The sequence below is a fragment of the Lytechinus pictus genome, chromosome 8, assembly GCF_037042905.1.
Source record: "Lytechinus pictus isolate F3 Inbred chromosome 8, Lp3.0, whole genome shotgun sequence".
Classification (NCBI taxonomy): domain Eukaryota; kingdom Metazoa; phylum Echinodermata; class Echinoidea; order Temnopleuroida; family Toxopneustidae; genus Lytechinus; species Lytechinus pictus.
The window spans coordinates 6,554,832-6,571,155 of NC_087252.1; the positions used below are offsets into that span (position 1 = coordinate 6,554,832).

The following is a 16,324-nucleotide window of genomic DNA, read 5'->3' on the forward strand; positions in this document are numbered from 1 at the left end:
GTGAACCTTTCTCACGCGCTAAACCATCGCCAATGAACATTTTGGTGTTTACCACTTACCACAAGAAAGGGTCACCAGTCGCTCTAGAGAACAGCTTTATGAAACACCCACCAGGGGACATTTCATAAAGGACTTGCAACTACCATGTTAACAGGGCTCAGCAGCCAATCATAATCAAGGATTCCATGGTAGTTGCCATAATGGCACAGTTACAACAGTTGCAAGTCCTTTGTGAAACGGGCCCCAGATTTGGGAAGTAAGTCAGTCGATGACATACTTCCATTAATTAACGGGGAGATAAACAGTATTTATCGTAATGTTTCACATGAACACACGTAATTAAAATACGCACACATAAGCATTTCAGTTCATCGATTTTAATCTATAGATGCAACATGTGTTAATATATGGCAACATTAAAATGTATACCCCTTAATTATTTCAGAGTTGTAAGAAGTGCCGGGAAAAAAGAAGAAGAAAAGGATGAAGACGAGGAAGAGGAAGGAGGAAGAGGGTCGAAGAGGAGGAGGAAGCGGAAGATTTAGGAATTGAAAATTAGATTTTAAGATCAGTTTAACACATTTTCGGCTAATTTGGAACAAGCCATTGTGTAATTCCCCAGTCCGGGCCTTGAAAATTTTAAATTTAATTGCTCACGTAGTTTATAGACCGTCATTTCTATTGTGCCACACTTGGTTGGCAGTAGCTAAAAGGCCCAATGAACTCTAATTCATTTTAACAGAGTGCGAGGTTGTGATTTTGAAACTCATTTAAACCCTACATTTTCAGAAGAGTGAAATCAAATTCATCGATGACTAAAGTTTCACTTTCGAATATCATCAATCCTTTTACGCGGTGACACGGTCAATAATTTGCTTCATGAAGTCCATTTGCGGAGCCAGGTTACACGCTGTATCGGAAAATATAATAAAACAAGATGGATGGATTCATGCAATACAGTTATGAATAAAAAATGATATTCATACTGACATTTCAATACAAATTAAAATATTTGAAATGGTTAATGTGAATATTGGTTCATTAGTTATATTGTGTCTGTCATAGTTTTATTTGGAGGAAATGTACCCTTTTTTCAATAAAATTTCCCACAACAAAAGCAAAACAAAGCAAAATAATAACATGGGGGCCTACAAAACATCGATTGATGATGGTCGTCAAGTATAAGTTTTGGTTCACATTGACTCGTCATACTATGAAATTCTGCAACGAGTGACGAAGCCCAGTCTGTTGATAATATTCGTTCAGGGGGGGGGGGGGTGTAGTGTAGGCCCCACTATATGACTGTTGTTTTTGTTTTGTTGCTGTTGTTGTTTGTTACCCCATATCTTCAACATGGATCACACCTTCTCTGCAATAAAATAATTCACAACAAATTATTTCAACATCAGATCGGTAATAATGTATGTTTTGTTTCTGTTCACGCAGCGAGTGCGGAACCGGGCGGGGTGCGCAGCCCCCAATTTTTTACTAAACCGTTTGTACAAATACGTGAAAACTATACCATCAAATTGTATTTTTATACATGTTCAGCCACGAAATAACTAGTTCTTACCGTATGAGATTGAAGCGTATCCCCACCTGTGTTTGAGATATAAGGATAAATGGCTTAGGTTTTGAATATATTTTTTTTACGATTTGATTTTTTTTTTGTATTGGGCCAACATTTAACGGAATAGATCAAATCAAAGGCGGAAGGGTAGAGGGTGTATGGTTAAAGAGTCATAGTACAAAGGGTTTTTTTTAATAGAAAGGGCATAAACTCTGAAATCTATATTCTCAAGTTTATAATTATATTTACATTAAATCCTTCTCTTTATGATACTCTAACTTCTTCTTCTCCTTCTGCTTCTTCTTCTTCTTCCAGAGTAAGTGCTGCTTCAAGGCGATGAAGATAAACGCACTTGTTGTGAGTGTATGTGTGGAACTTTTCACATTCTATTATTGCCAAACATATATCTTGGTAAGCTGTGGTCACATCCCGTCGTACTTGCACGTGCGCGCAGTCTACGTGCGAAAACGTGGGCAAAAATCGGGAAATTCGTACGTCACGCACGTGGTGAGTACCGACTCGGTACGGATTTGGCAGTGCGCAGACACGACGCAGAACTTTTAGTGCAGGAGGAACTTTCGCTGCGTGCAGGCTACGTTCGAGCTACGGATTTGCCCCACGTGCGCGCACGCACACCCTCGGTACTGCCAAAGTACGCACAACGCACCGACTCCGTGAGACTTTTTAGATATTCGCCGCGGCCACCTCCTGTACCGAAGGTGCACTTAGCAAGTGCGCGTTGCCGCACGGATAATTGCGTGACCCGCGCTTACTCGGCACTTTCCCAATGTAATTATTCAAATGAACGTGAAGAACTCACGTGCACTTGCGGAGTAAGCATGTGATCAGCACTCACAACGCACGTTGTGCTCAAATATAAACAAGAAAACACAAAGTCATATTCTATTACCATGTTCCACATAATGACCTTATTCTTATTTATTCACACACTATATAATACATGAATTTCATGAACTATGTCTAAAGTTTATTATCATGAGTGCTTGAAGAGGTTGTAGAATGTAAAAAAATGAAATAGAATCGTGTATCATGAGTTCAAACAAAGACAGTGGGAAACTGTATTAGTCCGCCAAAAAAAAAAAAAAAAAAGAATAAAAGTAAAATGATTTGTCATAGATTTCTATGAAATGAAATAATGCTTATTACGAGTTCCTGCGTTCACACAACGAGATCCTGCCATGGATATATAGTCAATATCATACTGACTATATATCAATGGTGTAGATACTTTCAATGTTTCAGGAGTCGCCGCGCCTTGGAACCTGGCCTGAAACTCGCCATCACTCTTCGCTTTTTGGCAACGGGAAGCAAGTCCCTTGCGTATGACTTCCGGATGGCACACAATATGTGTAATCACACGTAAAGACAATTCCTTCTTTTTTCTAAAAGGAAAGGCAATCCCCCTCCCCATAATGGAGAATATAAGTTGTAATTGGCATTATAATTGGAGTTAGTTTTGCCCAAACCTTTCTAATAGTACATGGACCTTTTCTATTCAAGAAGGATTGCTTCAAAACTGTCAATATTCTTTATTACAAAATTAAGGAGTTAGAAATAGCGAATGAAATAATTGTTTATAACACGTCAAGTAATATTTGCCGTCCAAGTTATCGATGTTTATAAAGGTGCCACGTCTTGCTCATGCCCTGCCACTTGAAGCTGCTCTGCCAGTATCAAAAGTATTTGGAGTCTCTGTGGTAGAAGAGGCGGCATTTTGAAGGACGTCAGAAGATCAATCTCTATAAATATACCCCACCACATAGGGGGGGGGGGGCTTACGTTCATCGCAAGTGCATGCAGTTGCAAGCTGCGCGTAAGTAAGGACGGCGTACGTGAGCAGCACGTGTAAGTACGGCCTCCATTCCAAAATGTGTCGAACGCACGGAGATCGTACGTTGTAAGCAGGTACAACTCACTCCACACGTGCGCGGCGTACAATGCACGCAATCGCTCACTGCAAGGCGTGACACGCGGGCAGCGCACGCACTACGTACTAACACCTTGCGTAGTCGTACGAGTGACGTGCGTCGACGCACTTGCTCCCTGCGTTCGCCACTTTTCCCTACGTTTTCAGAAAAACGCAGCGACCGTAGCCTCCCCCAAAAAACGTACGGCCAAAAAAAACGTACGGCGGCTTGTGACCAGGGCTAGATGAATGAATAGAAGCTATAGCTGATAATTTATGTCCGAATATTAACCGGGAAACAAAATCATACACATTAATCATGATAACAAAGATCTTACCAGTCCCAACATGCATTGGGGTTTCCGCCCATCTGTTTTGCAATGGTTTGTGGGTAGATAATGATGATATCATTAAGGTCAGCCACTTCGTTATAGCCAGAATATCTGATGTAAGCGTCATTGATTGCATCACTGTCAAGATAAAAGAAAATCTTGGTGCACTGACAATTCCGGGTGAGAGGGTGGGGAGGGGGGGGGGGGGTTAATCCCCTGTCCTTTGCACAAGTTGAAATTGTGATGAAGTTGTAATAGGAACTTTTCTTCTCCCCCCCCCCCCACCATCCGCAGACCTAGCCCTATGGGGCTTTATTCTTCCCTATATGTTTTCTAAAAGTTGTATTTTACGTGAATGGTCCCTTTTCCACTGAGAGCCTCATAATCAGCGAACTTCTACTAATATCTGGCATTCTCTATATACTTTACACAGCAAATATAATTAAACGGCATGCACTGGATACGATTGGTTAAAAGTTCCCATATGTAATAACACAGACACCGAATATATTACAAATTTTACTATAGCTGGTATAAAGTGCACCATCGTCTATAAGGTCCACCCGATTGTGTTTAAGCACATATGACCCACGTTGAGTATTTACGCTCGTCACGCTCTGTATTTTTCAAAATAAAGCTTTATCATATGTAAAATGCATGGGTAGTGTATTCGGAGCAAATAATCATTATTCAATAATTGATAAACAGGCATACGGGTCTATAGACAAAGGAAATGCAGTATAACTTGATCCGGTGACGATCAAATATGGAATGGTATTATAGATCTTATCACTTACTACTGCATTAAACAACCATGGAGGGCTATGTGTATCCTACAATCTGAAAGGAAAAAAATAACGATAATAATGAATATCGCTCTGTCGTACAGAGGGGGCCTTGGTGGTAATGGACTCCCAACGATTTTCACGACCAAGGAAAAAAATTTGAAAAAAAAGAAACAAACGAAATTGATGCAGAAATAAAGAATGAGAGCAAGTTGAACAAAAACTTAAAAAGCGGATGAACATGACCTCATATAATTTGAACTTTTGACCCATAGATGACCTTTGATGCCATCATTTTCATGGGGTCACATGTGGTATTATCCAAGGATCAGATATATCAAGTATGAACATAAATGATTAAAAAATCAAGAAATGAGAGCAAGTTGAACAAAAACTTTAACATTTTCGAACAGACCAACAGACCGACGGATATGACGGACCAATAGCATGAATAGACTAAGAGACTAGCAGACCAACGGGAAAAGTGATTACTAAGTTTCTGCTGAGCTTCGTTTAGGCGAGACAAAAAAGAGAGGAAAAAGGATGAAATGTGTTTCTATCTCTTTAATATTTTGTCAAAATTTACCACACTCTGTTTTTACGAAGTGAAATACACTGTTTTGTGCCTGAAAATGTATCAAAATTTAATGAATGCCAATGGAACTTCGAGTACGAACATAATAATGGCGTGAAGAGCCAAATATGTTGAGGGGGTGAGGAATGGCGTGACGTGGACCAAAGTTTTCCATTAAGACAAATTTTGGCATTTTTTTTATTTCCCTTTCCTTTTCTTTCTTTTCTCCTCTTTTTAGTCGTGAAACTTCTGGTGTTCTATGCGCCTCAACCACCACGCATCTTTACGCCAGGGCCCCGTTGCATGAAAAATTACCATTATGGTAACTTTGCTATCCAATAATGGTAACTTCCCTGAAATCTTTGATTCTGATTGGCTGTGGATCATCGTTACCATTGTAGTTACTATTGGATGGCAATAATGGTAACTTTTATGCAACTTTTAGGCAATTATGCGATGAAAGAATGCAAATGTTAAGGCGTAAATTAAAGTACACCCACTGCTCTAAAACTGCTCGAAAATATACTTCCAACAAAAACACAGCGATTTTGAAAACAATGTTAGTTATATCATAAACGATTATATGTATATTTGCGAAGCGAACTTAAAAAAATGCATTGTAATCAATTAATAGCAAGAACAGAATAAATGCAAATGTTCAAATGCCGTCAAAACAAGGCAAAATAGAAATTGTTAATGACGTCCAGACGAAACGATATCAAATATTTGGCATACAAAATGATAGATTAATCATAGTCTGAACGCAAGGGTAAAATGCTTACTAGATGCGTCGCCAAGGCAACCAGGTGGTACATAAACAAAGCCAGTATCAGCCACACTCTCCTTTGCTGCGTTTTCGTTTTTGAAAAACTCAGTTTGGTCGAATTCGAACATCTGTAATCGAGGATTGTGAATATTTTTAAATCAGTTTTTGTCGCAAAAGCTGTTGTAAATGTATAACTTCACACACACACACACACACACACACATATATATATATATATTTATAAAGTAATCACAAAAGGTTTAGTAAATGCCGTGGAAATAAAATCGTGGAAATAAAATCTGTTTCTGAAACAGTCGTGAAAAACACGTCTGTTTTCACGACTGTTAGAAACGGATTCTGAATTCTCTTTTTTTTGTCACATCATGGGCACTGACGAAGAGTGTGACTTTACCTTTCATTTTTGAGAGCTATGCTCCTTTTAAAATCTACGATTTTATTTCCACGGCATTTACTAAACCTTTTGTGATTACTTTATTCCATATGCCGAAGCAGACTATTTCTAAATATATATATATATATGTATATATATATATATATATATATATATATATATATATATATTAGACTTGATATTGCTGAGAGAAAAGTTAATTTTATTCCCGACCAATCCAGCTCCCACCTCCCCTTAACACTCTAAATTTACCCCCTCTGATATATATATATACACACATACACAGTGGTTGACAAAAGTAAAAATACAAAATTATGAACTTCATATAGAAACTGCACAGAAATCAGATTGGCTAAACTTTTGAGACACTCAAATAAGAAAGATGATCAAAATTAATCAAGAAAATAAATTTTTCTCTCATTGTTAAGCACGTGCCGGTTCACTTTGAATTACCTGTAGTTGAAACCTGGACTGAATGGCCCTTTATTTAGACCCGCGATGTATATATTGAAGATGACAAAATACTCAGGCAAAATACTTACCTGCCCATTTTGACCAGTGCTCTCTGTCGGGGTCTAGATATATAAAACGGAAAATGAAAAATGGTGTGATTAACAGGGCAGGGAAAACAATTCAGATTGTTTTCTCTACCCCCTGTTTAAGTTCCAGTCCAGGTTTGATTAAGATTTTAACACAAATATTGTATTATTTTCATTATCATTTTTACCATAAAAACAGAACAGATGTCGACTTTATGTTGATCGAATAAAAACACAAATATAAGTTTTGAGCAAGACAAATCATGATCTTTATTCATGCAGGGGCGTCAATAGAAGGGGTATGAGGTGTGACCCCCCCCCCCATCCAACTCAGCTGAGGTAATCAAATACAATGGGTTCATGCACATGCAATTGTAATCCAACCATAGTAATGATGATAATTGTTATTATAAGGCGACCTATGGTTATTATCATTACTGTCATCATCATCATCATCATCATCATCATTATCATCATCACCCCATCATCTCTCATCATCATTACCACCATATCATCATCATCACCCCCATCATCTTTACCACCACCACCACCACCACCATCAGCATCATCATCATCATCACCACCACCATCATCATCATCATCATCACCCTTATCACCATCATCATCTTCATCATCTTCATCAGCATCATCATCACCATCATCATCATCATGTGTTTGAGACATTTATTCCCATTCAATGAGTCAGTAAAATAATAATACCTCAAGTCCTGGTCCATTGTAATGATAATAATTGTTATTATTAGTCGACCTATGGTTATTATCATTACTGCCATCATCATCATCATCATCATCATCTCTCATCATCATCACCCCACCACCACATCATCACCATCATCATCATCATTATCATCATCAACACCCCATCATCTCTCATCATCATTACCACCACCACATCATCACCCCATCATCTCTCATCATCATTACCACCACCTCCACATCATCATCATCATCACCCCCATCATCATTACCACCACCACCACCACCACCATCATCATCATCATCATCATCATCACCATCATCATCATCATCATCATCTTCATCAGCATCATCATCATTATCATCATCATGTTTGCGATAATTATTCTCATTCAATGAGTCCGTTAAATAATAATACATCAAGTCCTGGTCCTATATAGTAATGATAATAATTGTTATTATTAGGCGACCTATGGTTATTATTATTACTGTCATCATAATCATTATCGTCATCATCACCATCACCCCATCATCTCTCATCATCATTACTACCACCACATCATCATCATCATCATTATCATCATCATCACCCCATCATCTCTCATCATCATTACCACCACCACCACCACCACCACCATCATCATCATCATCATCACCCTTATCACCATCATAATCATCATCTTCATCACCATCTTCATCATCATCATCATCATCATCATGTTTGCGATAATTATTCCCATTCAATGAGTCGGTAAAATGATAATACCTCAAGTCCTGGTCCATAGAAATGATTCAGCATCTCAAAAGCAGCGTTATATCCACAGTTGTTGATATACGGTTCACCCATATAACCACACGGATTACCGTGCTTATCATGAACCTGTAATAGTAAATACAAAAAAATGTCGAGAAGGAATTAAAGTGATTGGTTAACATTGGTTTGACTTTTAAAAAATCTGAGCTAGAAGGTCGCACTTGTCACCTGAGTCTGTGATATGTTACAAAAATGAAGCCCAGAAAAAATTGCGTTCGAAAATAATTATTTAGTGCTTCAAAAATTGAAATATAAAGTGACCGAAAACACCATCTTAATTTCATCCTATACACTTATGTGTACTATTTAGGCGTCTATAAGACGCCTATTTACAAAATCGGGGTTTGCCTTGTAGTTTTAGCTTTTCATTCTCAATAATGGTTGTTTTCTGGGTTTATTAGTTCTAACACATGCACTTGTACACATGTTTCATCTTGGTTTGAGAATTTTTTAAATCGGCTGCTCACAAAGTTAAACAATACCTTTAATGACCTTTGTTTGTTTATCATGTATGTATTATTCTTTGTTTATCATGTATGTATTATTGTATATATTATGAATTGTAAATGAAAACAAGAGTGGAAAAAATAAATTCAAATCAAAATAAATTCAAACATTCTTTCTTAAATTACCCATGCAGATTAAAGAGCATGACCCTTATATGGCATTGTTTAGATGGATATAAAGTACGTACATATAGGAACGAAAAGTCCGAGCAAAAAATTCAAACAAATAGAAAGATCCTTATATTACCTTTGTTTAAACATGTTAAACAGATAAAAAGTATCAACAAACATTATTAAAACACTAAACTCAATTAAAATAAAAATTTACTGACTCAAAATCCTCATATCGGCCTATCAGGAATAATGCAAGAAATGAAAAGGCAAAATAAAAACATCAATCAATACAGCAAAAAAAAATATCGAATGCTGAATCATGATTTATTTCTTCATATAGATTTGAAACAGCTAATTTATGATACAGATATTAAAAATCAATCAAATCTTACCATAGAATGTTCAGCAGGAATCGTGTATTCGGTGAGGTAATTGTTGTCATCATAATTGAAATGGCGATAGTATTCCTCTGCAGCCTTGGCAACATCTATTAAACAAAATTATTAACTTATCAATATTAGAGTCAGGGGTGGTGCCACTACTGGGGGGGGGGGGTAGAGGTGACTGCCCCGTGATTAACCACGTAGTGAAGACGAAGAAAAAATTGTGAGAAAAGGCATGAAAGAGAAAAGGAATAGTGTAAAACAGAGAGGTCTGGCCGGTATATTAATACTACATACCCTATTATTCAATCGAAAAATTATCCCTCCAAAAATACCACGATATGCCCCCCCCTCCCCCCCCCCCATCAGAGTATAAACGTGGAATAAAGAAAAGATTATCCGATAATTTCGCAGCAGTGGCGGTTATGAGACAAAATTAATTTATTCAAAATAGATTTATGGAATTAAGAATAGAACACAGCAGTATAAAAAACAGTCCAGTGGAACAATAGTTTTCGTCAGATATCAATGGATGTTCAATTGGTAGGGATGATATAATCCTACAACTCGGCATAATATAGAATTGCATGTTTAGGGTCGTTTTCGGAAAATGAACCCCCCCCCAAAAAAAAAAAAAAAAAAAAAAACGAATGTTAATTATATTTCTTAATGCATTTTCAATATAATCGTGCATTTTTTAAAATAGACTTTATAAATAAAGAGAACGTAATTCGTGAAACACACTTTGGTTGACTACGCCATCCCTTGTTCCACCGAAGACGTATATTTTATCGTTGATCATGTTGACTGGGTCATCAATTGTTCTCGTGCTGAGAGCGTATGAAGTTGGAAATCCAGCCAAGTAGTCTACATTAATGTCCCCGGTCTCCATACATTCACCTAGAGCTTTAAATAGATTAGCCTGAGCACACCAGTAAGGACCTGCGGAGAGTGAGGACACACAAATCACGAACTTACAAACTAAATAATCCATGGCTCTGTGAAGCGGTATGCTGCCTACTGTATATGTGTTATGGTAGCACGGTACCTCCTGAAAAATTAGGTTATGCTAAAAAGTAGAAGTTTTACCAAAATAACCTTAATTTTTTAAACTTTTTTTGTTGTTGGGGGGGGGGGGGCTTGTATTTTTTTGTCCAATCAGCACCCCCTCTTCACAAATCGTTCATAGGATCCTGCTCTCAGAACAGATATTGAAAGTAGAAAAAAAAGTAGGTACCTTTGCACAAATCGAATTTCGAAAACAAAGAAATCTGTCAGACATAGGGGAAAAATCGAGGTAGCTAATATAATGATATTATTTAACAATAAAAATTTTGCATGGTCCGGTAAAAACAAACCCCGACTTAACATAAAATATTCGACCAATATCAAGTTATGCATTGTTGTAGACGGATTCCCAACTGCATGCATCGTGCAGTCGAATTTTTTTGCACACATAGGCCTAACTTATACCCCTTTCATAAACCCATCCTCCAATTAGCCGCCTAAGAGTAATGCGGATAATTCAATAAAAATTGTGTTCACAAACTCCAAAAATAATCCGCACTATTTTTACGAGCGCCCGTCCTGAAAAAGGTGGATAATCGTCATGACAACTGCACACGCCCCCTTATCCGCATTATTTGAAAATGCGTTCATAAAGTCAAAATCTGGTCCCGATGCCGCTATTATGCGGATAATTGCAGCATCAACATACTGCGGATAACTCTGGTCCTCCTCCGATTTTACGACCAAATTATGCTGCTATTAGCCGCATAATTGGGTTTATGAAAGGGGTATTAAATTTTAGAAAGCGTCTTCAATTACAAATATTGATAATCAAAAGGACGATTTTAAATATCACCTGTTACAATAATCATAATGAAGTGTATGTGACAAAAATAACTAATACTGACTTGTCGGCAAAAAAATCACATTCTACCAATTAAACAGCAAAAATGTGATGTTAACCGGTGTACACAGAGGACCACACCAATTATTTTACACCGGTGTTAAACTGACAGTGTTAGTTTAACACTTATAGGTGTTATTACAACACCTTTGGTTGTTATATTTACACTCTTTGGTGTTGTGATCAATCTCTAGGGTGTAATTTTAACACCTCAGGGTTTGGTCCTCTGTTAACACCAACTGGTGTCAGTTTTATCACCACAGTTTTTACAGTGTACGTGCCATAGAATTCCCTTGATAGGCAGTGCACTTTAACTAAAGACTTGCCTTATACAGTGACCACACCCATATACTTACCTCCTGCGACCACGCCCACTCCCATGATGGAGGCGGAGTAAGCGACATGCACCTGTACGGCCATGAAAGCTCCAGAAGATATTCCACTCACTGTAACCTGATCATTGTTTGCACCATAATGCTCTGTTTAATAAGATAATAATAATATACGAGTAGGTAAGGACAGTTTCCATCCATTTGAGCAGTGGTGTTTTATGGTTCCATATGACACTTGGTCCGGCGACAATTGCTCCGATGGAAAATCTGCGCAATAAGCCAAACATGAACCCTAACCTCCAAAACTAAATAAACCATACTCCTTCAATTATCTTTACATTATTCTGTACCAAACACTCTAGAAGTGAATTAAAACAAAATCTTAAGATGTGCAATAATGATGCTCATCTTTTTTTCAATAAAGGAAATCATGATCGCGTAATGTAGAATCATTTGTTATATCATAGTACTATTATATTCTTATTCTCTGATAAATCCATATTCATAAGAATTTGAAATTAAATGTTATGTTTAATATGCGTCAATTAGGTCGTCGACCTTTTTATCAATTATTTTATCCATATCGTTTAACTAGTTGTTTGAACAACTATCAAATATTGCTATTCCATCTGTTGGATTTCACACGGGAAAGACCTTATATATAACCTTTCTGTATCTTTATTCAAACAAAGTAAGATGAGCCCCTTGAATTCTGGAAGGCGAGCTGGGTAAAAGTGCTCCTTGTGAGAAACTATGTGTCCAACCAACATTGGGCATTTCTTTTGGGCATTTTTATATATCCAGTGTCATGAAAATTTTGCCCATTCTAAAGCAATTGCTTCTTATTTTTAAACTTACTGGACAATATGCTTCCCGCATTGGGTATAATACTGCCCCAAATTGGTTGGACACATAGTTACCCTCTAATTTCCCCAATATTTTGTTTACAGTGTGTTTATTGGGAAAAAGAATGTATATAAAAAGATGAGGATAAGAAAGACAAATTTTTAAAGGCCAATTGGTTAGGTGAAAATCAAGGGGGGGGGGGGAAGGGGAGAGGCATGACCCTGGGAAGGTGAAGCCGAGGATGCTCGCACCCCCAAGATTTGTAGAAGGCGTTGCGTATTATACACCATAGGCAGCACCCCCTGGATGAAAACCATGTTGGTATGCTAAAAAGTAGAAATTTAATCCAAATCACCTTTCTGGAGCGATTTTTTGCTTGTCATTTTTGGGGGACCAAAATTACCTTCGTTTGTAAAGAAAATCTTTTTTTTAACCAGAATCCCGCCTCTTAAAAAAATGTTAACAGGGCCCTGGAGGGAGGGACCGAGAGAGGGAAAAGGGAGGGAGAGGGGAGGGGAAGAGGAGGGGTGGATTAAGATGGAACAAGGAGCGATTGTATATGAACACAAAATTATTCAACCTGATTTACAACTTATGGATTTTAAGGTTTTCTCCAATATCAATCTGTTTTAGTGTACACTCTTAAACTTATGGGCGACATACTGTCCACACAACAATATTATTGGTTAAAAAATCCAACTCCGGGTATTTTTCAATTAATATAGTTTCACCCAAAGCACACATTATTGGTTTAAAACTACCCAGAATTTGATAAAATTTTAACCAATTGTTGTGTGGCCAGTATCTTGCCCAACATTTTTAAGAGTGTATACATTGGATTGTTAAGTTTCAAATGTAATATAAATTGTCTGTTTGTCCTAATGAATTTGAGATGGGAAAACCGTATGTAATATAGGATTAATTTGGACATAATAACATGATGGGTCTTATAAAAAGCTGATGAACTTGTGGGGTAGCCCCTCTGGTAACATGAATAAAGAGAATATCACAATATAGAAGACAGATTTTTTGTTATTTATTAAAAAAAGGATTTAGTGATGGATGACTAAAAAAGAATATACTGACGAAAGGAAAAAGGTTGGGAAAGAGCAAAAAGGAATAAAATCGAGAGTCGGAAAATCATAGAGAAAGATGATGGTGTGGTTATGTTTATCATATTCCAAAAAATATAAAGCAAACAACATGCAACATTATACTGGGGGAAAATCACGATGGTAAAACACGAGGTTACACACGGGAGGGTCCCATGCACCGTAATGATTCGAGATAATAACACCAAATAATATCGATATATCAACACCAATGTGTTACTGTACATGCTGTAGGGATATTATTAAACTAGCCCCAAAGGGAGTATAATAACATTAACCAAACACCCCTGGTGTAAAATATGCTAGAAGACAGAATGGTGTGATTTAAAAATGCTGTTGTTTTGCAGTGTATAGGCCTACACAAAAGACAGTCTTAGGTGTTTAATAACATGTGTGCTTGAACAACGCCTTGTTGCCAAGGGAGGGGGAGGGGCGAACGACCCTGTGTCAGGGGCCGCGGAAGCGGAAGCGGGGGGGGGGGGGGGGGGCTGGGGAGCTTCAGCCCCCCACTTTTTTCCGAAACCGTGTACAAAAACGTAAAAATGACCATAGGATTGTGATTTATTGCATGGTCAGCCCCCCCCCCACTTGTGGCTCAGCCCCCCCCCCCCACTTTGAAAACCGTTCCGCGGCCCCTGTTTGTTATTTCAATAAGTGAAATAAAAGAGGAGAAAAGGGACCAGAGTGAGAAAAGGGGAAGCGAGAAGGGAGAAGGAAAAAAAAGGAGTCACTGAGCTGAAACTCTATAATACTAATACTTTTAAATTCAATGCCAAAATGACGTCCCTTTTATTCCTCTAACAAAAACCCACTGCCGCCCCTGACATAATTATAAAGAAGAAACAATTTATCACATACCTAGGGGAGGAGCGGCCGCCTGGCTTGTTGCAAACAAGATCGTTACAAGGAGAAGGTGAAGAAATTCGTGCGACATCTTTATCTTGATAGGTCTTAATAATTTCTGAAGCCTGTGAGTTCCGAGGCAATGATTATATTCGGATGTTTATTAATTTTTTATTTGACTCGGCTGATAGGAAGAAACGCTATCTAGTGTTATCTAGTGGAATATTAACTTAATTCAAAGGTAATCTATGTCAGATCCTGAGATCCAAATGCAAAAAGGATGAGAAGCTATAGGCCTACCATTTGTGTTTAGGTACATAAATTAAAAGTTCGTATTTTTACAATTATTATTTCAGGTTTTAGAAAGTTTATTGTGATTGATGTGCTTTAATCATATTCTAATATTGTTTTGGTTTCATACGGTGCCATATCGCAATAGTGCAACACTGAGGGCCCTACTATATATATAGGCCTTCTAAGGGGTCTCACATTTGTTTCGACAACGGGTGTGGGGCGGTGGACTGCGCCGAAAATCGATGGACTGATCGACGATTCCCCCCAATAAAAGATGGCAATTCTTTTTTTTTTTTTTTTTTTTTTTTTTGGGGGGGGGGGGGGCTGCCCCCGCATCAGTAGCGTATAATGAGCCAAAAGTTTTGAGCGATCAAAACATGGTTGATGCTAGCTTAATTCTATGGGCAAAATGTCTAAATGCTGTGAGCGATCGAGCAAAAATGTTGACCCTTTTTATATATACATGGCATGAATTTAACTCTCTGATATAATTTTTGTACAATATTCAGAAAACACTATCGTAACCATGTTTCATTTCCTTGTCTGCTTTTTCTCCCTTTTTTCGTTGTCATGAAAATATTTGGGGTCCGCCGGCACGGTCCCTAAGCCTCCCCCATTTGTACATTAGTGCCCTGCGTATTAAACACTCATATGCCTAAGTCGGATAGGCCTATCCAAATTAGGCACTCTGCAGTTGATTAATGTCTTGCTTTTCGGTCCGGAGAGTAAGTAAAAAATGTTCCTGTCGGCGTGCAATTTCATACCGTGGGTCGAGAGCAGCAAAATGGCTGCTGAAGGAAATTTATTTTTTTTCTTATTTTTTTCTTTTCTGCTCTTATAGCCTAATAATGATGTAGGTACAAAACTTTCAAATAAATATGAACTGTGTATTAAAAATTGCTATAATTGTGGTATTATATAAATCTTCACTACCGGTGAAAAACAGCCCAGTAGGAAAATTTTAGAAACACAAGAAAAGAGTAAAGGTCAATCCGATGGTCCTCAATAATCAAACAAAAAATTTAGGCCTATATTTGCCATATTCCCTTTGTATTATTCTTCTTCAGAATTTCATGCGACTTGATTAAAACACATACACACATCTCTATGATACCAGAGAGATGTTAACATAATAATCAACGTACAAGGGATAGTCCTATCATGGAGCTATTATAGCTCATATGGTCCTATAATAGCGTGCTCCATCAGTATCAGCGTCTCAGCGAATGTAAATTAAACGTTCAGGTTATTAATGATATATAAAAAAAATATTCACAAACCCATCATAATTATCTTCCATTCTTTAATTCGTTCACTTTTCAATCAATATCAAGTTATTCCTTTTAATCCGGCGTGAATATAATTATAATGGGCTTCGACATTCATTCAGTTGGTTAATGATTTCATATCACAAATATTAATTATTATTCTGGTAGATTAACACTTTAATTATTATTTTTTAATCATACATGCATTTTTTCAATTTCTTTCTTTATTAATTGCATGGAAATACCCCACGTTCTTATCATTGTCAATTTGTCATCCA

General features: G+C 37.4%; 1 protein-coding gene across 1 annotated transcript; it reads right to left on the reverse strand.

Moving 5' to 3' along the window:
- Positions 1-361: 361 nt before the first annotated feature.
- LOC129267438 (poly(3-hydroxybutyrate) depolymerase-like) lies at positions 362-14,622 on the reverse strand. Its single transcript, XM_064103061.1, has 11 exons — positions 14,500-14,622; positions 11,708-11,830; positions 10,184-10,381; positions 9,449-9,543; positions 8,389-8,502; positions 6,909-6,941; positions 5,971-6,082; positions 4,627-4,669; positions 3,836-3,967; positions 1,574-1,599; positions 362-910 (listed from the first exon to the last, which is right to left on the reverse strand). Exons 1-11 carry the CDS (start codon positions 14,573-14,575, stop codon positions 849-851), a joined length of 1,014 nt encoding a protein of 337 aa, XP_063959131.1. The 5' UTR covers positions 14,576-14,622; the 3' UTR covers positions 362-848.
- Positions 14,623-16,324: the final 1,702 nt, after the last annotated feature.